The 22,779-nt window shown below is 41.3% G+C and overlaps 1 protein-coding gene across 5 annotated transcripts; it reads left to right on the top strand.

Moving 5' to 3' along the window:
* Positions 1-2,105: 2,105 nt before the first annotated feature.
* On the top strand, positions 2,106-22,758 carry esrp2 (epithelial splicing regulatory protein 2). Of its 5 annotated transcripts, XM_034581450.1 has the most exons (17): positions 2,124-2,268; positions 2,449-2,601; positions 3,061-3,189; positions 10,805-10,918; positions 11,346-11,460; positions 11,733-11,828; positions 12,642-12,696; positions 13,252-13,362; positions 13,507-13,639; positions 13,784-13,826; positions 15,180-15,481; positions 16,589-16,822; positions 17,370-17,568; positions 18,355-18,559; positions 18,675-18,873; positions 20,037-20,137; positions 21,358-22,300. In XM_034581450.1, the coding sequence occupies exons 2-16, from the start codon at positions 2,470-2,472 to the stop codon at positions 20,121-20,123; spliced, it is 2,154 nt and encodes a 717-aa protein (XP_034437341.1). In that variant the 5' UTR covers positions 2,124-2,268; positions 2,449-2,469; the 3' UTR covers positions 20,124-20,137; positions 21,358-22,300. The 5 variants fall into 5 exon arrangements, with proteins under 5 accessions (XP_034437339.1, XP_034437340.1, XP_034437341.1 ...); XM_034581449.1 differs by lacking the exon at positions 20,037-20,137 and having other exon boundaries at positions 2,112-2,268; XM_034581452.1 differs by lacking the exon at positions 2,124-2,268 and having other exon boundaries at positions 2,275-2,601; positions 21,396-21,529.
* The last annotated feature ends 21 nt before the right edge of the window (positions 22,759-22,779 follow it).

The raw sequence follows: 22,779 nt of genomic DNA on the forward strand, positions 1-22,779 counted from the left end.
CCGAAGGTAAACCCCTGGGCAAAACCTGCCAATTGGGACAGTTGAGCCACAATATCGGTTGTCTTCAGTGGAAGACTACAAACACTACAAAAATCTAATTCGACACATGCACCAAAGCAAAGCTAGTTTAGTCTTAGACAGGTTCCCTTCTCTCCTGTCTAACTTTTCAACAGATTACAACTGCTGAAACAAAGTCTGGAGCTTGTCCTTTTGTTAAGAAGCTAGAAGTTCCTTGCCTTTGTTGGATTGAAATATCTTGTGTCTGAGATCTCAGTTGAAGCGTTTGCCAGACCAGTTCAGCCAGATAGAATAATTTCTGCGCTAGGATGGAGACACTGGGATTTACTCTCGAGATTGGGGGATTTAAACGAGTGAAAGGAGGTGAACAGACAAAAAGCCTTGCATTCACCACAGTCTGCTGGCCCATAGCGAGCAAAGCTGGGAGTGTCGGGAGCAACAAAACATGGAATTCTGGGAATCGAGCCAAAGACTAGTAAAAACTTCACCAGACCAGCAAGGACCTGTGGGGCGATTAAAAACAGTAGATTGTAAACGGTTGCTGTTTGAAAGTGCCACATATTTTTCAAAAGGAGGAAAACTGCTGCCAGATAAAAAACACTACGCATTGTAAAAAAGTAAGGCACTTATATGTGTGACCAGAAAATGGTTATATAGTATATCAAAGTGTAATGTTTAGAGGGTGAATGAGGATCTCAGGTCAAGTATTCCCTCTCACCTTTTACTTATAACTGCTTTCCCATCAACTGCAACATCACCTGCCGACCTGCTCCATCCCTACAGCTCAAGTAGGTCACTGCAGGTGCTCTGACTCACTGGTTGTCCCACATACCTGTTTAAAAACTAAAGGTGACTGTGGTTTCCAAGTTGTGGCCAAAACATTACAGCATACTCTTCTTATAGATTGAATTATGCTTAATCTGTTGCAGCAACTCAAAACCTATTTGTTCACACTGGCCTTTGTCTCCCCAAGTGCATTGTAGAGTTTATATTATAAACTTTATATAATAAACTTTATTTTTATTATATTAAGGAGACAAAGAGGAGGAATAAAAAATCCGGCATGTTTATGGGACTATAATATTTATGAGTGTGTGCAATTTGGTGCAGCCTGTTTGATTTAAAGGGGACATGCGCCATTCTAGTTCTTCAAATTGTAACACAAACACACGAGACAAGAGGGAGGAGATACAATGTAGTGACTTCAAGAAAACAAACGTGTCGCTGAGAGGCTAAGGTCGGGCCTAATACTTTTAATGACGAGCTGATAAAAAATCACTGAAATCCGTAAAAAATGCGTTTCAATTTTTATTAAAGAAAAAGATGATACATTTATAGGAACGTGCACAAACTCATAGATTAAAGTAATCACAATGATCCAACGGAAAATAGCGCAGCGGTAGACAAAACATGCAGCGCCCCCTCTCCCCCTCTCTCCCCCACCACAAAGGTGAACAGGTGCTGTTATAAACTATAACCCCGCCCATATCTTATGTGACCTACTTCCTGCCAAATTAATATGATCACAAATAAACAATAAATATCAAATAATACCCCCAACATACAAACCCATTACACCTTGTATCATAACCAAGATAATAATATAATATTCTTCTTTGACTCATTCATGGCTCCTACAGACAACAAATATTACCTTGGTAGATAAATGTTTGATAATAATAACAATAACAATAACAACTACGTAGAAGTTTAAAAAAAGTGTTGTTACAAAGCGCTGCACGAATCAAATTAAATAAAGCAAAAAGGGTCATTAAAATCTAAGACAAGAAATGATATAATACAAAATCAGAAATCAAAGACAGTAGATGAAATAATACAACATCATTTGTAACGTAATGGCAAAGACAAGGATAAAACAACACGAGTAGCAGCAGCAAACAAGTAAAGGCCGTCCTGTAACATTTATATTCCGTGACTCTTTATCCGCCTCTGGGGGTTTTACAGGCCGATTCGCCGCACTACTTCCTGATCCAACGGCTAACGACCAATGAGATCACAGCACTCGCCTCAGCGTCCCCGCCCTTACTTTGCGAACCAGCCAATAGGCGCCGCCGCTGTGGCTCTCCTCGCGCAGGGGGCCGAGCCACACAGGTAACTGAGGGGAGGAAAAAGAGAAAAAAAAACTCCGGGGCTTGTCATGGAGTTGGCGTGAAAGAAACACGGATTTCCTCCCTTCTTTACCAGTTAAACCAGTATCTCTGGATACTACACACTCAAGTACTGCGACAGGTACAGTCTCTGACCGCAAACTCCTCCGTGGCTCCTCTGGAAATTATCTCCCTTCTTTATTTCTCTCTCTCTCTGCGTGTACCTCAATTGAGTTTCCAGCCCTTTTGTTCGCTCCTCTTATCACTTGGAAAAAGGTGAACCCTCGTGTTATTTTTATTTGAATCTTTGCTCTAATTGTAGTTTTTACCCTTGTGGTCCCTGATGGCTTCGCACAGTGATACTCTGGTGGTGTTCTTTGGGGCAACAGCTGGTGCAAATGGGGGTAAACTGGGTTCGGATGAGAGGGAAATAATTCTCTTGGTGTGGCAAATTGTGGATCTACATGAGAAAAAGGTACGGACCTTTCTGACCCCGTTCTTTGTACGGTTCCTTGTGTAGTGTGTGTGTGTTGGCATTGTGTGTACTTGTAGCGTGTTTTGACATTTAAACCAACATGGTGTGCTCCCTGTAACGTCTGTAGCCGCCTCATGCTATAGCTAACACACGCGTCGTTAGCGCACCTCTCCACAGGTGTGCGACCAAAATCTGACGAGCAGACGAGTTGGGTGTCATTTCACCTCATGGAGAAAACACACCATCTTGGTTTGGCGTGTCAACGCTTTTATTGACAATTCATTGCTTTTAGCAGCTACATTGTCAATTGTTTGACTGTGTTAAAAAAAAATATATATATATAAAAAATAAAGTTTTCTGAATGTGGGGTCTATAGTGTTAAGGCTACATTTTGACACAAGTTAGCATGTTTGTGTTCACGCTGCATCCTGCGCCATGAAACGTTAAATCCCTCCACAGGTCGGGAAGCTTCACAGATGTTTTGTCAAGCCGGACTCTTTGGAGCTGACAGACCAGTGTAAAGAGGAGACAGGACTGAGTCTGGACGATATCCTCAAGGCTGAGCCCCTGGACAAAGCTCTGCAACAGGTGAGCCCTACTCCTAACTCTCCACAAAGATCTTCAAGTTTTATTTGTCATATGCAAGTTAACATAGGGTCAACAGTACAATGAAAGGTGTTGGACAAGATGAAACCGGTCCGCTCAGCAGTGCAATAGTTAAATTAAAATAAAAGCTAGGTAGAGGGAGCTTACTATAAAAAGGTCAAATACCATACAAAACTAAGACTATATACATTACTTTTCCATCAAAAGTAGCCCTTCAAAGACCGCCCGCTCAGCTTCATAAGAAACATCTCACAGATGTACTGAATTCACCACAGCAACAGCTCTCTCTCTCTCCTTAACTCTCCTTGCCGCTGGTCACATCACAAGAAACTAATTAAACCAAGACAACTTTCTACTTGTTTTTGCCCAGAGCGAGATGTGACATGACAAGCCCAACTCACCCGATGACCTTTATAAAAAATGGTCTTCCACCTGGTAGAGATGTGTCATTGCTTTTGGCCCCTGACAGTTAAAACTCTGCTGACAGTTTGCAGAAGCTTAGCAGCCAGGACGGGCAGAGCCCGGGGCATGTAGAGATAAGGAGGAGTCGCAGGTCTAGTCTTGTCTTGGCCTGATGCGTGCTGCAGACATCTGGAAGGCGGAATGTTTACCTGGGACTGTGCCTTGCTCTAAGGCTGCAGGACGGGCAGGAGCAGAGACCTTTTCAGATCTTGCATGCTTAAAGGGATAGTTCACCCAAAAATGAAAATTCACTCATTTTCTACTCACCATTATGCTGATGGGGGGGGGGGGTGTGTGTGAAGTGTTTGAGTCCACATAACACTTTGGGAGTTTCAGGGCTAAACAGAGTTGCAGCCAAATCCAATACAATTCACTTAACTGGGGATCACTTCTTCAAATGTAAAAAACGACAGAAAAACACACAACATGCCTCCATACTGCTCCTGTGTAATCATCCAAGTGTCCATAAGCCCCAGCATTCAAATTTGACTGGAAATGGCGTCATTTACACCATATTTTTAGTCTAAACGTCCACTGATATCCTCGGACACTTGGAGGACACCACAGGAGCAGTATGGAGGCAATTGTATTGGATTTGGCTGCAACACTGTTTACCCCTCAAACTCAAAGTGTCTTGTGGACTCAAACACTTCCACACCGCCATCGGCATAGTGCTGAGTAGATAAATGAGTGAATTTTCATTTTTCGGTGAACTATCCCTTTAATCCTCCGCAGCCAGTTATGCTACTTCTTTATGACCAATATTTGAATCTGCTCTCTGGTTCCTCCCCATCAGGAGATGTGTTATGACAAAAGTGCTTATGTTGCCAAACATGTTTTTCAACCACCCTTGCAAGAGTGTATGTTTGCACTGGGTGGACCTATCCCGCCCTTCCAGTATTCCATAGTGTAAAAACCTCTCACTGTCATGTTGGACCAGTGTCAGGGTTGGCTGTTAGTGTTTCTGTGGTTTGAATACCAAGCATGCACAAACAGGTTGGTTTGGTAATCAATGAAAAATGGTGTAAATTGTTTCTGAAGCTGTACACCATTGACACTACTCATGGTTTGATCTACATGCTCACACCATTTGTGCCTCATTTGTACAGGCCTGGTGAGACTCGAGCTCCACTGTAGGTTAGTTTGTGTGCTGAACCTTCAAATATTAACCCAAGCAATCAGCTCACTCTATTCATACCTTTGTCCGGCTGGTTACTTTCTCTCGCTATTGGTCCCTCAAAGATTAGTTTTATCCTTGTTGATACAGGAAAGAAAAGAAAATGGTAGTTTGAAGTGCTTTACAGAACTTTACTTTAGAAGTATGTGGGTCAGTTTTTCTCTTCTCAGATGGGGGGTACACATTGATAGAGGGGAAACAAGCAGCTGCCTCTTATTAGTTGGCATGTGACATTGACCTGTGGGGTTGAAGACCCAATGACATTTGTTACTTTGGTGAGATTAGCAGGGCTGTTTAACTCTTGCAGTTTGCCAGCTATCCTCCATATCACTGAATAAATGATATTGAAGTTCGTTAGTGTCTTTTACATATGCTCTGTACATGCTTTGCAATTTTATAGTACATGTTGGCGTAATCTGGAATCTCTTTACATGTTTCTGTCAAAATGCCTACATTGGACCTACAGTCTAGCAGTGTACAAAGTGTTTTCCCCTACACCTTCACTGATCCCACTGCATATTAATGAAATCTGTAAACAAGCCAATTTCAAGTTGTCAAGTTAGACATGAGCTTTTTTATCAGTCCCATCCCACTTGTTTGTCCCAACCATGAGCAGCAGCTGACATTGAGAATTACGATATATACTGAGCTGTGATCAGAAACTCTAAAACTTTAATGTCAATAGATAAACTTTAATTTATCTATTGATGCCACCAAGATTAATTTTGATTGCTGTCGCTAACTCTAGTTCCAGCGCACGAGTCAGAACGTGACTGTCAACCAAAGACGGCACAGACAGTCCATTTTAAAGAGAAAACAGTGATTTGAGGACCTTATGTGGATACATAATTTTGGCATGGCTGTAGCTGTGACAGTTTAACCACATCATGTTGTGTACACTTCACACCTGCAGCTCTCTGTGGTTCCTGGGAGTGAGCTGATGGCTGTTTTACCTGTCGTGAAGCTGTTGCTAACTGACTGTACTGGTTTCGTTTGAGACTCTGACAGCATGCCACAGCCTGTAGGGAGATTCATGTGATGTGAGACCTCACACACCTTGCTGTTATTGTTGCTTAAATGAAACGGTGCATTCTCGTAAGCACTGTGTAATGATTTTTCCACTGTGAGGCCACTGGCCGAAATACTGATTGGTGTCTCTGACTCTGAGGTGAGTCAGTCATTTGGTTCTTGCTCACAGAAGCATGTTTGTCATTGTGAGATTGTTATCGTGATGAATCACATCCAAGGATGATTTGCACAACCTGGATTTTGAACACATTGTCAAAAGGCTGCAAAAAAGATGACTCTCGCAGATCACTGATTTGTATGAAGCCAAATGGATGATGATGATAATGACAGAAATGGGGTAATGATAACTGATCAGAGAATGTAATGGCATCCACTGCAATAACCTGATAATTTTATTTGAACAGGGATTTAAGTTTTTAACATTGTTAACCAGAAATTGGGGTTGTGAGTGATCATGCTCTGCAGTGGGAAAACAATTTTCTTAGCTGTGCGTGTTTATGTTTGTTGCACACAATCATGACCTACTGTTTGCACTGGAAACTATTGATTTGTCAATTCCTTCACTGCAAAAGAAACGCGTGATTAAGAAACTGGGTTACTGCAGAAAACCATCAATAGTTGCCACTAATTATTCTAACATAAATTTTTACATATTTTAAGATGGCACTTGAAGTCATTGATTATGTTTTTGACCCAGTCATATGTTCCCATCCTCATTGTAAGCAATCGTACAACACTTGCGTCACAAAATGCATTGTGATGAAGGTGTGGCTTCAGGTGACTTGAACAGGTTACCAAAGGGAATGCCCTGTCACCACTCCCTGTTGCTCTTATCAGTTTGTTTCAGCCGCCACCACCCCCAACCTCAACTCTGCATACAAACAGTCCAATTCCACTGAGGAGCAAACCCTGATAGGACCACGTTCAAAGGCCACTTCCTCCCCCTCATCCCTCTCCAAGGGTAGAGTTAGACGGAACATTTTTTTTCCTGCAATAATTTTGGGAGAAACAGTTGTTGATTTTGAATTAATCTAAAATTAATTACATTTTCGCTCAGATAATAAGGTGGCATTATCATTCAGGACCTTTGAAATGGGTTATGACATCATTACTGGTAGAGAGTTGACAGCAGAGCCAAGTGTGCCAAGGTATGATGATGATTGTTGTATAACTTAATAATTCACAGTCCTGTTGTGTTTTTTACAGAAAACTTCATATAAAAGGGGACCATGAATGGTTTATATTGATTGTTAATTTATGATATAAGCACTTTTTTTGTATTTTCATGAGTTTGGTTCAGTGGTCTGTTGCTTCTACTCATCTGTTGCCTGCGTGAGATTTGTCTTCCTGTTCAGCTTGTTTGCTCAATTTAAGCGGTGGTTTTAAGCTCGAAGTTGAAAAGGATAGGTGTGTCAGCGCCTCGTCTATAGCATTTGCTTTTCTCTCGGTAATCCGGCTTCGATAGTTGGCCAAGGTGGAGCTTCAGGCTCAACTATGAGCAAACACTGGTCCTGTTATCACTGTAAACATAACATTGTGCACCATGTCTTTGCCTAAGTGTTCTGCAAAATTAATCTACAGAATTTTGGAGAATCATAGTTTTGGATTCATGTGTTTACCAGTAGAACAATGAAAGCTTCAAGTATTTAGGTGGGTTAGATAAGATACCCGATTCGTTAGGTAGTTGTGTGAGCTTTAAGATACATGCAGCTTTCAGAGGAAAGCAAAGGCTGCACAAGTGACGACCTGTTCAGAATATTAGCAGTCAATGTTCTTGGTTTTATTTTATCTATTTAATTAGGTTGAATAAGAAAATTCAAATTCAGGGGTATAATTTTAAAGACTTTTATACATGTGCTATCCGGGTGATTCATGAACAGTGAGGTCAGGACACTGTTGAAACAGACTAGTTGAACTGAACCTTGATCAACATTGATGCTGCAGATAAAGTTGACGTTGCCAAGATGTCTTAAGAGTTAAGTATATTTTTAATTTATGATGATTAATATTTTGACCAGAGATAGTTTTCTTATTCATCAAATGCAAAGCTCTCACAAAATGAATCTGGCAAATGGGTGCATTGTTTCACAGCTTTTGTCCTGGGCTCCACCTTTGTAGTTAAGAATGATATTGCGGTTTCATACCCAGTTGAGCATGTGAGTTAGCAAAATGTACCTGTTGACCCATTGTTCTCACGCCTGTAATCTAAAAATTATTCAGCTTTCCTAAGTGGTGCTGTTTGGTCACCTGTTCATGAGTGAACAACTCTAGATCTGTATTTACATGTGCAAGTGGAGGATTCGGCACCTCAGTGCCTCATTAACATCCAAATAACTCCAAAGTGGTGAATCACTGTTTGGAAAGTAGTCAAGTGCAGGTTTGTGCAGGCAAAACAAAAATGTGTAATTAATTGATTCTCAAATTATGAGGATTACACATGACATACATAAACGATAAGTTAGTAGAGGGCTGAGGCTTATGAAAAAAGTCATTAATATAATAAATCGCTAATTCATGAAAACATTTTACCCAACATATTTGCATTGGAATGACTCTCTCCAAAACTTGTTGACCTATATGAATGGTTGATCACTTTAGCCATGATCACCACAAATAGTTTCCACCTAATTAAAGTCCAATGTTTGCCCAAGTTTTAGGGTTTTGGTATTCTCCATAGACATAATTCAGCATGCCAGTGTACTGTCTGTTTTGATTAGACAGCCAACTTGATTAAGTGATTTGAAATTGGCAGCTATTTGTTTGTCTGGTTCCTTTTTTCCTCACCAGAGCCATGGAACATTTTTGGAATTTGCACAGGCCCTTGAACTTTACAAATATTGAAGTGTACACTACCTTGATTTGGACAATTGCAGTTTAAGCCATGGCCATCAATCTGTTTATTCAATCTGTTTGTTCTTTCTTTAACACAATAACAAAGCGCTACACTGACTCAAAATTTTACAGTTGTCACATTCATAGTTTTGAAAAGAAAATATCATGTTAAACACAAACCTCAGTGACCAGGGATCCTTTTGTTGGACTGTTGGTGTTCATGGAACCACAGTAAATACTCAAGCCTTTTTTTTTTTTTTTTCAGATCAATTACTCTTGCGTGTATTTGTCCAGACACACCAAAAATCCTTTAATCTAACTCTGAAGCATTTGTTCCCTTGTCAGCAGCTGGCTGCTGTTGCCAAATAGCCCTATATTTCTCTCTGAGTGTTAAGGAGCATGCCTCGACATGCACCTCTAATACTCCCCCAGTGTCTGAAGATCTGTCATATACAGCCAGTGGCCATGCGAAAAACCAGTCACTGAGTTGAAGTTGTTCTCCTTTATAGACTGGTTTTGCTCTCACAGGGGCTACTTTCAGGGTTCAGGAAAGATGAAGGAAGAATCTAATATTTCAACTTTCTGACGTCGCCAATGGCATAAGTAAAAGGTTATCTCTATCTTACATTGTGAGCAGCAAGGGAATACACACATCATTCAAGTCAGCATGACTTCAGAAAGGATTCAAGATGTCAGTATTATGCAAATTAACAGATGCAGAGCTACCACAGACCCCCCCCTCTTGAATTCAGAAAATAAACTTAAAATGTGAACACAAATTCTCATCTTCATCACTTCTGGATTTTATTCTGTAAAATAAAAGTTTATATCTGCAAACCTAAATGCCCATACCAAAATGTCTGTGAAAGTCTCATATCGTCCAATTTTTATTGACCAACTGATAAATAAGTCAACGCTATTAAAAACGCTGCATAACTAGCCATTTGGATTGAGATGCCAAAACAGTGGGTTATTGTGGTTGTTGGATCTTGGTCAATGTGAAGTAAGAGACACATTTTGTGTAAAAAGTCTGATTAGCTAATGAGTAATCAGTAAAGTAAACCCAAATCCATACAATTTCAGATTGTCTAAATCTGACCTGGTTCTTTATTATAAAACTAGAAACAACAAACTCACATTTGTATATTAAAAGTGTTACTGGTTCTACAGTTCCTAATGAGAATCAACACCTTTGCTTTGCCAGTCTACCTGGTTGACTCACATGGTTCTCAAACAAACCATAGCACTCCCATACCCTGACGGAAATATGTAAGTTCCGGCACAAGATTTAACAGTATGCCTTCATTCCAAAAAGTCTAAGAAAACAAGGAGCTAGTGAAACTTTTTGCAGCTTAAATTTTTATTTTTCTGATTTGGTGTTTCATACTAGTGTGAAAAGATTTCAGTAACCCTGAACACAGTGCAAGTGATGGCCTCTATTGACAGTTGAACACTGCCAACAGGTTGTCACAACACAAGGAATGGGGCTCATTGAGTGTGGTAGTTAAAAATAAACATGTGCCTATGAGGGAGGTGCTGGTATTTAGGGTCTAGGGTTGGGTGAGGTAGCCTTCATTTTACGTAAAATGGAGACGGACAGGTTGGACTCGTATGGGTTGTTTTTCCTTTTGCCTGCATGTGACTGTAGGTCATGCTCAGCTAGAACTGTGATCCTGGTGATTAGCGTTGTTGATCATTCCTCTCCTTTGTCTGCTCGCTTTCTCACAAGGCAAACACTAAAACTTGTTCGACGAGCCTCATTCCTAATGACACCCAAACACGCAGTCAAATGTCAAACAACACTGTCTTCACGTGTTTGCCCTTAGACTGAAGTCTTATCTGTGAGTCTCACTTTCATAGTGTAGTTCCTCTTTGGACAACTAATATTAAACTATTTCACCTGCGTATTATTAAGCCACAAGGTGTATGCAAAGTAATCCAAATGAAATAATCTCGTCTTTTCCTCTGTAAAAATACTTTTAGCTGTGGTATGTTCAGGTTTGACACAGAGTCCCACTTTGAATGTGAAATACATATCACTTGTAATGAAATCCATGTTTAATTTCCCTTTTCTTTCTCCTCTCTTTCATTATGCAGTTCCAGCAGTCAGTGTCATCAGAAATAAAGTGTCTCGGCAGAAGCTCTTGCACACTTTGTGTCAACAGTCCCCTTATCATCCGACAGGCCCTTCACCCCGAAGCCTCCAAAAAGGTAATTGTTTTCAATGTTGTTTCACCACACTGCAGACACATGCCACAACTATTTTAGATTAATTTTAAATCTAAAATAAAAATATGCATCAGATTTTATGCAAAACAATTTGAACTTCTGGTATAGTCATTTATAATTCATTCATTTCTAGAGATCTACTGAAGTTAAAAGCCATAAGCTTCATACATATGTTTATCCCCTCATTGATAGATATTACTAATGACATGTGTTTTGTTTTAATTTGTCCTTTATGCTGCTTTTAATACTGACTAATACTGATGGCAGCAGATGCATACCTTGGTCTACTAAATTTCTCCTTTCTTTGTCTGTTAGCTTCCTGATACAGTATATCCAGAATACCATACCAGAGTTCAATGCTGTCTCACTGCCACACTGACTCATTTCCTTTTTCTTTTTTTCTTTTCAGAATCTAGTCCTTCCTGAATGTTTCTTTTCATTTGTGGATGTGAAAAACGAGTTTCACAAATGCTGCCCCAACGCTGGCCCTGTGGAGAAGCTAACGCTTCCCTCCATGTTGGAACGTATCATTTTCTAGCCTGTGCGCTGAAAACAGTATTTGTAGTTGCATCTTACGTATATTCTGTGTTATAAATGTTTCTTTTAACTATGGTAAGACACAAGTAAAATTGTTCATGCACCCATTTTGATAAGTTGAACTGTATTTTGTAGCCTTTGCCATTTCAGTCTAAAATTGTTGACATAAAAGATTTAAGTGAAAAGCATCAACGCATTGTAAGATGTCAAAATGGCAGCTGCAGCTGAAGCTGGGAAACATCCTTAACTCTCCATGCAGATGTTGGTCTTCCTGCTGTCTCAGAGGAACTGATGGGTGTGAGGGAGGTGGGGAGCATGGTGCAGCTGATGCTCTGCATCCTGGCTGAACCCCACAGTAAGTAACTGTTTCAGTTTCAACCTAAAATGATCTGAAATTGACCCAGAGACTGAATACCTACAATCTCCCCCGGCACTGTTCGTGTTTGAACTCTCACCAATGGCCTTCCTGTGGAGAGGAAGCAGAAAAATACCTGGCCCATAAAAATAAAAATAAAAATCTGATGATATGAACTGTCATTACGCACTTTGACCTGCCTGGTTGTTTGAGTTTATACAAACATCACTGAGGCCAAAGCCCAAATATATACAGACACTACTTTTAACTAGGAGGTGTCATAGTTGTTTACAAGCCAGACAACATTTTACTTGATACTTCTTATAGTTTTATTTTTGCAACCAGGTGTTAAAGGAGACCTATTACTATATCAAATAGTGAAGTAAAAGTAATCTCTGTGAGACAAAGTTCAGAGGTCAGACTGCTCTCTGAACTGCTCATCCTACTTCCTCGATGATGTCATCTTGTCACTGATTTCTTTATTTTTAAGTAAGATTCCTGAGCTGATTTTCCCTGTTTTAGTCAGACGCTCAACAGAGAGTTTGAGTAAAAAAAAAAAAAAGGTGTCCTTTTAAATCTCATGTTAAAAACAGTGAATGATGGATGTAAGACTCCTGATATGTAACAGTGCAAATAAATCAAGCGTAAATCAGTCCCTTCGGGCTTAACCCCCTTAATAACAGCAAAGTATGGCTTTGGGTGTGATAACGCAACAGGAATGCACAGTGCTCAAAACTCCTGTCTGTGAATTAACCTTTTCACCAACATGAAGGAAAACATTGTTTTCAATTTCCCTTTCCTTCATTCTTTTAGATCACAAATTCTCCTGTGGTGAAACCGTGAAGTACAAGTTTGATTCTGGCACATGGTATGTATGAAAGTTTGTTTTTGTCTCACTCTGTCTCTCTTTGTGTGTTTCTGCCCCACCTGTTTGCCTGCAGTGCCGTTTGCAGACTGAAACCCCCTCGAGCCATGTTCAGACTTCAGACCTGAGCACAGCTAAAGGGCTCTGAACAGTGATTACAGCAACAGGGAAACAATAAGTGTGTCACTAAAGCTGTCCAACTTTGCCATCAAATGCTTACCTGGCTATCCAGTAGCAGAGCACCAAATCCTGCTGTTCTTAGACAGCCAAAAGCCTATTACCCTGACAACCCCCTGACATTTAATCATGGGAGCATGTTACTGTGTAGCACTTACCGAGAGTGGCCTCTTCAGAGTGTCTACAGTCCTAACCCCAAGTTTAACGAGTGAGATGAAGTGTTTCTCTCTAAAAAAAAAAAAAAAAAAAAAAAAAACTTGAATAATTTCTCATTATCATTCCTTTGCTCATTACTGTCAGATAGTCATTCGTGTTTTGTTTCTCTCTTTCTCTCTCTCCTTCCTTCCTTCCTTCCTTCCTTCCTTATGGTGTGTTGTGCAGCAGTAAGACAGAGCCGGTGGACAGTGAGACGGTAATCAGAGCGCGGGGGCTCCCGTGGCAGTCATCAGACCAAGACATTGCACGCTTCTTTAAAGGCCTCAATATTGCCAAGTATGTTGGACTCGCTTGCAACAAAATAAGCCTTAAATGTAAATGTAATGCGTTTTTGGCACCAAGCAATTTGGTGTTTGTCTGATTGTTCTGATGATAATAACCATAACATCCTGTTGCTGAAACTTTTGTTCTTGTGTTTAGGGGTGGCGTGGCCCTTTGTCTGAATGCTCAGGGCCGGAGGAACGGCGAGGCCTTGGTTCGTTTCATCAACTCAGAACACAGGGACCTAGCCCTGGAGCGACACAAGCACCACATGGGTAGCCGCTACATTGAGGTCAGGTTCAGCATTTACCTCTTGTCCACTCTTCTATGTCCTTAGACAGACGGTGTGAGTCTTCAGTCAAATTTAAAGCCACGTCTCTTTGTTTCAGATCATATGTTACATGTCTTTATGGTTTTCTTCTTCTTGTCTTCTCAGGTCTACAAAGCCACAGGAGAGGAATTCCTAAAGATCGCTGGAGGTCAGATTTCAGATTATTTTCCTCTCTTCTCACCATGTTTGTATGAAGGCTTGTGATGAAAGGCTTACTGTTGGCTTGTGGTAGCCTTCTGTTTCATGGCTTTCCCGCATCTTTGAGGAAAAACAAGACCCCTCCACATCTGTAAAAGAGCAGCCCTTTTAGTGACTGTAAAAGAGTGGCTCTAGCTCTCTCTCCTATTACCCGTGTCTTTGCCTCATCCCAGTGACTCTCCAGCAGCTTATCTGGGACTAATGAAAGACGCTTTGTGAGGAGCTACCCAACCCCTCAGAGACCAGTTGGAGAGAAATTTCACTCCTGGCTAACAGCAGCTCACCTGTTCCGCTCGGCCTCAAGCTCCTCTCCCCTGAGGGAGAGAGGGCCGATGGCCGGTAAAAGGCCCGACTCAGGGTCAACACAAAGATGGTGTGAAGAGACAAAGGCTTAGCCTGGGGCCTCGGGACCATAGAGCAGCAGCCAGTTACACAAAGCAGAGATAGTGGACAAAGAAACAGTGACTCGGAGCAGATAACTTACAGTGACTGCCAGTTTTACTGTGGACTTTACCCAGATGAGTTAAGATCAATAGAGATTGACAGCACTTTGGACTTTATGCAAATAGTTGCAGCAGACGAGACACGGCTGCTTTTATCAATTGAAAAGAAAACATTGAACATGTAAATAAAAGTGTAATAAAAAGTCTTTACTATATAAGGTAGCGACATCACTGTTTTGGTTGTTACTTCTTCTGCTTAGTTCTATAATGAACAGTGACAATTTAATGTTAAATTTTCTTTACAAAAGGTATATATCTTATTGGCAAAGACCCTGACCCTGTTTTTGTGATCCTTAAATTATTGTCTGAGTCACTGAGACTTATATTCAGTGTTTTTACCTCAATCACTAGTCAGTCATATCTAGTGAGTTCATTAAAACACTGTTCTTTATTTGGCTGTTCATATATTTTTTGTTTAATTCTACAGTAATGATAATAACGAACTATATTTATCAGTATACAGTGATCAAAAGAATACAGCTCAAACAAGACTTCCCTGAACATGTGAGCCAAATATTCGCATGTCCACCAGCTGACACTGGGCAAGATAAAAATTTAGCTTATTATAAAAATGTATTGTATCAATATTGCAGTTTATAAAACCTGATTAATCTTGATCTCCATGTAACCTGCTACAACTGGGTGGGGTGTGTTCACTTAGCAGAGCTGACAGCAGGTTAGTCAATAACAGGGTTAGGGGTTAACAAACCTTGCTTTCTAACAAAGTGACACTGCGATGTTCATATTTTTCCAACAACCTGAAGCCGGGTGATTAATCACAGACAGTCTTCTGTCTGTAGGTACATCTAACGAGGTGGCCCAGTTCCTGTCCAAGGAGAACCAAGTGATTATACGCATGCGGGGGTTGCCGTTCACCGCCACTCCCCAAGAAGTGCTGTCCTTCCTTGGCTCTGAGAGCCCAGTTACAGATGCTGCAGAGGGTCTACTCTTCGTCAAGTACCCTGACGGACGGCCCACTGGCGATGCCTTTGTGCTCTTCTCCTGTGAAGAATACGCCCAAAACGCCCTGAAGAAGCACAAGCAGATCCTGGGGAAGCGTTATATTGAGCTGTTCCGGAGTACAGCAGCAGAGGTGCAACAGGTACATTGTTTTATTACTTCTGCTAAGGGCGTTATGTTTTCATCTGTGTTTGGTAGTTAGAGGATTACAAAAATACTACTGGAGGAATTACAACAAAACTTGTTGGAAGCATGTGCTATAGGTCAGAGAAGAACCCAGAAGAAATTTGGTGCTGATCCAGGGAATTATTTTTCACTTTCTTTAACATTGATGAAATTGTCTATTGGCCTATTTCACAATTTCCCTGGGAATAATTCATGGATCTTGAAAAAAAATGTTTAGGCAAGTGATATTTATGAGTTTGTCCAATGTGGTGAGGCTTGATTGAATTCAGGGGGACTTGGCCGAGGTATTGGCTCTTACGGTTTATATTTAAGTTTCATTGTGACATGAAAAATGCATGTACCAGAGTTTTAAAAGTACATGTGTCCTGAATCAAAGATTTAAAAACAGATGTAATGTGACATAAAGAGGCCATTTCGGTTGTAATGGAACAGAAATTTACCCTTTTTAAATGAAGTGATTGGTTTTAGTTCATTTGTGCAAGATGTTTAATATAATTGTGTTTGTATTTGTAGTTGAATAATTCCAGAAATTTCTCAGGACTATCAGTTTCATTTGTGAATAATCAAAGGCGTACTTCCTGTGTGATTTTTATTTTATTTTTTATTGACACTAGCTGAGCTCCATTTAGGCTTTGTTTTCTGTCTGAAAAGTTGGTATTGAAGTATGTGATGAAACGTTCACAGTTAATAAATAAGATGATTGTGGAGTTAGTCCAAAGGAAAATGACGTCTCTTTTATTGCTCAATGTGTAATGTTTTGAGTCATCAAGAGAAATCGCTGGAAACTTTGTCCCTCAGCTTGTTCCTGTTGGCTGTGAAATATTTATAACAAGTGGACCATACTCGACATGTTCATTCAAAAGTTTTTCTGCATAAAATGTTGTACTGTCATTTGCACATGCACATAATATCAATAACTGTTGTCAAGCAGTGTGTTGTCACTGCCAGGGACCCCCTATGAAATTAACTTTTTTGAAATTGATAAAATGATGTTTTGTTTTTTGGTGGAGAGACACTAACTTGTTTTGATCAGTCATTGTCCTTCCTCTTTCGCATTCCCCAGGTCCTGAACCGATATATGTCCACACCTCTAATCTCCACACTGCCTCCGTCTCCCATCATGCCCGTTCCGGTCCTCGCCACTCCTTCCTTCCTTCCACCGGCCAGCTGCACACGTGACTGTATTCGCCTGCGTGGTCTGCCCTACACTGCCGGGATCGAAGACATCCTGGAGTTCATGGGAGAGCACACTGTGGACATCAAACCCCACGGAGTCCACATGGTCCTCAACCAACAGGTCAGACTGGTGGGGAGTTGTGGGCTCGGGCACATTTCTCACTGTAAAGCCCCATGTCTCGTAACTTACAACCAGATATCACTGTTGTAGAGGGAATGATTAAAAAACAAATTAAGTCTGAACAAATTCTGAAAGTATTTAAGATAAAGCTACATAATTATCAGAGTGCAGCAAAAAGTTAAGAAAAAAAACTGAAAAACGACTTGATTTATATATATTTTCATAAATATAATTTTTCCCAAAGTTTTGCTTATCCCCTTTTTTTTCTTCCAGACCAACTCATGTATGAATGTGATGCTATTCTGAATCTCAAACAACCACATGAATGGAGCATTATAATTATAACATTTTGATTTGTCATATGTATTTTAATGTGCATTTGAACATGCATGTTTGCATGTGACAAATACCAGTAAAATTTAACTTCATTACTCAGCCCTATCCATCAAATTTTACTTTTGCTTTAAAAATGCTGCCTCCTATTGAATTTCGTTGGTGGATTTGTGCTGTATTCTCATGCACACTGTTTTCTTCCTCTCCGTTCCAGGGTCGGCCCTCTGGTGACGCCTTCATCCAGATGAGGTCAGCCGACAAAGCGTTCATGGTGGCCCAGAAGTGCCATAAAAAGACGATGAAGGACCGGTACGTCGAAGTGTTCCAGTGCTCCACAGAGGAGATGAGCATCGTGCTGATGGGAGGAACCCTGAACCGCAGCGGCCTTTCCCCTCCGCCCTGCAAACTTCCCTGTGAGTAAATCTAACCACGAGATTCATCAAGGCGGAAACAGGCTCCGCAAGGTCAGCAGTGTTGTGTCACTATGTTCTCCTGTTGGCACTGATGGTTTCCACCACTGCCATCAGCTTCACACTGGCACTGGCTTGTTTGTAGCTAAACAAATCCACAGTCACTAGTGTGTGTTCACCTTGTTAATGTGACAACCTAAATGTCGCGTTAAGCTTTGTAAATAAATACCTGGCTCTCAGAAGGTGGTTTTCTTGTCTAACTTGTTGCTTAAAGGTTTTTTTAAACCTGGAAAACTATGAAGAGACACAGGTCGCAACTAATAATTTGTTTTCTTTAAAACGTAATCTGTTCATTATTTTCTCCAACTAACAGCCTTAAAACAAAAGATGTTCAGTTTCAGTTAAAATTTTCTGTTGTTCACCCAATGGATGAATAGAATTGTTTATTCTAACCACTGTTATTGGTAACCATAATTTTAGTAGGTCAGTGGGTTTTATGTTTGTCATATAAAACCTCCTTTTTTCTTACTGAGGACTTGTTTATAGCTTTAAGTTTTGTATTTGTCTGTTTTTTAAACTCAATACATTAAGTCTGAAATTGAATATGTGTAAGACTCATCATGGTGTTGTCAATTTTGGGGAATATATTGTAACATGAGACACATGTTGAAATTCCCTGTGCAGCATGTTGAAACTGTTCGTATACTTAACACTGTCTCACTGCTGGCAGGACTGAGCATGAGTCCAACACGCATTTAAATGATCCGATGTATCTCTGTCTCCCTGCAGGTCTGTCTCCCCCCACAGCCTATGCTGCATTCCCCACCCCGCCATCCATTCTGTCTGAGGCTTCCCTCTACCAGCCCCCCCTGCTGGCTGCTCCGAGGCCTCCTCAGAACACTGCACACGGCCCTGCTCACGCTTTGGCCTACTACCCCCCTCATCCGCACCTGTACATGAACATGAACATGAACTACACAGCTTACTACCCCAGGTGAGTGAAGCATCAGCTCCCTCTCCCTCCTTCCCATCACCAGTTACTCTTTATCCATCCTCTTCTTTCAACTAAGTTTAATTTGTTATGCCGTGATCTCTCTCTCTGTCTCCAGTCCCCCAGTTTCTCCCTCCACAGTAAGCTACTTTGCAGCGCCACCAGGAGCAGTAGCAGCAGCAGTCGCAGCCCAGTCCCACTCTGCTGCAGCCGCCGCCGCTCCTGGGCTGCCCCAGCCTGGTGCCCTGGTCAGGATGCAGGGTCTGCCCTACAACACCGGAGTCAAGGACATCCTCAGCTTCTTCCAAGGATACCAGGTCAGTACATATAGAAGTAAACTAATGCCATAAATTAACTAAAGCATTAACCTCCACCAAGGCCGAATAATCCTACGCATGATGTCTAGATCTTATGACATCATATATATATATATATATATAGATCATATAATCTTATGACAAAACCTATGAAAGAGAAAATCTACGCCTTAATCAGAATCCACAACAAAATTAATTCATATTCCCAGGCCCAGACCCCATTCCTAAATTTGGTGGAAAATGGTTTTGTAGTTTATGTGTAATCCTGCTAACAATAAACCAACAAAAAGAACCAGGTGAAAACGACCTCCTCTGCAGAGGTAACAGAGAAATGTAATGTATGAAAGTAAAATGTCAGAAGAATACCTTGTTACAGAAAGTTGTGCCGAACGTTCGTAGCAGCCTCTTGACAATGACGCAGAATTTAAATGCTGGCTAGTTTAATAATGTACAATGTGTGTTGCTCTATTTTTCCCACAGTCTGCAACCACACGAAATAAAATCTGAGGCTGTTGGGCCAGTGAGCCAATTTCCATTAGTGGTTTTTGTAACAGAATCCCTCCACAGTGTTTATTCATTTAAGGGACATGTGTACACTTGTGCTCCTCGTCCCACCCCTCTCTTTGCTTCCCTTTTTTTTTTTTTTTTTTCACTGCCAGCCCAAATTAGGTGGAGCCCTCTGAAGCAGGTATGAACCCTGACAAGTGTGGTGTCAGATGTTTGAGTGGTTGGGAGGTAGAGGGGTGGGGTTTGAGGTGGAGGGGTTGTTGTTGTTGCACAGATCTGAAGTCTGCCTCATGACAGTAAGAAGTTGTGTGGTTTGTGTGTGAGAGAGATTAAAGCTGACTCAAGTGTTGACTGTTGTCTGAAACACAGTAATTGTATCCTGAATGGAGTGAATGTGTGTTTTCCCACCTGCAGTTGTGTTTCGCACTGGTCGTGGGTGAGAAAACAGTTCTTACACCAGCGCCTGGTGTCTTTTACCCACAATCCCCCACACCAAATGCACCTGAAGCCTGCAGCCAGTATTTTTTTGTTGTCTTCCCCCCTAAAACCTGGAGTATTTTGACAGTGTATACTTGTGTGTCTGCGTGCTGTGATGTGTGAAACCATGTGGCAGCCTTCCCACCCTGACTGTGCGTTCATTATTGTGCTATCTGTAGTACGCCCCTGAGGAGTACAGCAGCGTGGTTCAAATGAGCGAACAGGCCAGGAGTCTGATTCAGCCCAAAGAATGGCTCTGTCTTTAGGGACTCACCCCAAGGTAAGAAGAGCCTCCAGGCCAGAGAACCAGAGTGGACAGAGAGGGCATTTCCTACACGCTTAGATTCAGACACAACTCGCACTAATGCTCCCAACTCCCGGAGCTGCTGATCAAAACACGCAGGTAGTAAACCCACTGAGTTCAGTCCTTCAAGCACAAAGAAAGTTTTCTAAATAATTATTTGTGCGACTGAAATTTCTGCTCAAACATAATGGCCACAGCCATGGAAAAATTAAAGCACAACAACATAACACATCATACACATATCAGCTGAAGTCCAGTTTGACTGCATTAGTCTTTGTAGGAATGCCCAATCTAGCCATCAAGGTTCTGAGCTGCTGAGCCGGCATGTCCGTCTGCTGCCTCCAAAACTGAACTGCTTCATAACTCAATCTTTCCTGAAGAGGAGTGCTGAGTCTGGATCCCTGACAGACGCCTCATTATAATCCAGTATGTTTGTATATAAGGACGCTTAATGTACTTTACATTACATTACTATATAGATAGATAGATAGATAGATAGATAGATTAGTGTCTCTAGGCCCAAACCACTTTCTGTCTCACAATCATGCTTCTTACTTCTGATAAGGCTGTGGTGTCAGACTGAGCTTTTTCTATTTATAAAAGTACATTATCATTCTTTTTTTTTTAACCTATAACTTGAGTGGCACCACAGCCTCCTGCAGTGTAGCATGTTGTGACACCCACTCCAGCAGGAGGTTTGGTGTTAGCACCGTTAGTTTCTGGTGAGAAATAATATGAAGATGTAAAAACCAATGATCAAATAACCAGAGTGAGCATCAGTTCTCTTTTCAAGACATTTGTGAAAGAATATATATGAACATCACTTCTCTCTGACCGTCTCCTCTCATGTGATTCTCCAACATGAAGCCTTTATGGGTTTTACTGGGATCAGTGCGTTCTTTCAAATCTGCATGTCTTAAGGAAACAGATTTTTTTGCATTAAACCTTTGATGCAAAACATGGATGCATGCAAACTAACGGATGATGATTGACATGTGGGTTTCAGGTCCTCTGTGGGAACAGCATGTAGTCTACTTTTACTCTCCAAGCTCTGCCCATTCTTCTCTTCTCTAACTGGACCAGTTTGATGAGCTGAACTTTCTCCCAGCATTGTTCCTATCCAGCTTTGTGGGCTCCCCCTGGTGGTTTCATGTTGCTGCTCTGTTTTTTTTCCCCCCCTCTCTCTCTATCTGCAGCTCCAGCCAGACGCCATCCTCATCTTGTACAATTTCAGCGGCCAGTGCAGCGGCGAGGCCTTGATCACCTTCCCCAGCGAGGAGTCCGCCAGGCGGGCTGTAGCTGAGCGCTCCAACCACCCCTTCTACGGTCAGCAGGTCCACCTGCTCTTTTGCAACTGACGCCGCCCCCTTCCCTCAGTCTGTCGTCCCGTCAAAGAGCACTCACCTCCCGCCTTCCCCAAGGAACTGAACAAACTCCAGTTGATATCAGTGCTCCACGAAGCAGCTACTGAACCTTTACCCCCCCTATGATCTGACTTGTATTACTACACACTACGACGCTGCTGGCCCCGACACTCCTGAAGCCACTGGGGGAGTTTGAACATCCTCGGGGTGAAGCGGCTGAAGTCATTAAGCCTTGCATTGTGGTCATGTCTCTGTGGATGTCACTGTGTATTAGCACCTACTGTAATATCTGGTTGTGGAGAGGAGATGTTGTGGAGCCTGGACACGTGTGGCTCAGTGTATTTAAAGGCTCAGCTGTATATCCTGTGTTTCTCATCGAGCTGTAGTTTCATCCTGAAAAGCTTGAGGCTGCACAGACGTCTGCTATTCATCTTTTCTGTATGTTTCTGAATTTTCACTCACGACCACTAGATTTTTGTTTCATAGTTTATGGTCCTTTGTGTTAGCTGAATGCAAACACGCGTGTATGTGCGTGCACAATGTTTATTCATTTAATGGTCTCCAGTGGTGCCATTGGAAAGTGAGAAAAAAAAAGCCATAAAGACTTGACTTAGACTACTGAAACAAAGACAACTGTGTTCTTTAACTGTCATGAATGAATTTGAACTTTGAGCTGCAGGGACTTTCGTTAAAAGCACAGTAACATCCCAGATGTGCCAGTGAATCGATGAATGTGTAACATGTTGTTTTTTTCTCTATAAAGCATTTATGTATATGACGTGGGTCATCATCCCATTTAGACCTTTTTGTCCAAGCACTACAGATTTGCTTTTGCGCCGATCAGAGTTAAAGAACTGTTCATCTGAGTAGCATCGCAGATTAATACTATTTTTATTAATCCCATTTCTTTTGTTATTAAATCTAAATTGACAGACGTATCCTGAGGCCTTTTCGAATGATCAACCTCAGCTACTGTACATTCTCGCTTGTTAATTTGTTGTTTCCAGACTATACCTCAGTCTGTAACGTCTTTAATTCCTGCTGCTAACAGCTAGCTTTATTTTTCTACAGTCTTTACTTTGCCTACATTACCCAGAGTGCAGTACTGGTCCACATGGGGCAAGGTCGACCTCTGGTGGCAGAGGAGATGTTTCTTTTTTTGCGAGTTTGAGACTTGCATGAATTTAGCTCTATGTAAATTAGACTGTAAACGATAAAAATGTTGACAAATGATCTGTGTTTTGTTTTATTCTC

Source organism: Hippoglossus hippoglossus, chromosome 3 (genome assembly GCF_009819705.1).
Source record: "Hippoglossus hippoglossus isolate fHipHip1 chromosome 3, fHipHip1.pri, whole genome shotgun sequence".
NCBI lineage: Eukaryota > Metazoa > Chordata > Actinopteri > Pleuronectiformes > Pleuronectidae > Hippoglossus > Hippoglossus hippoglossus.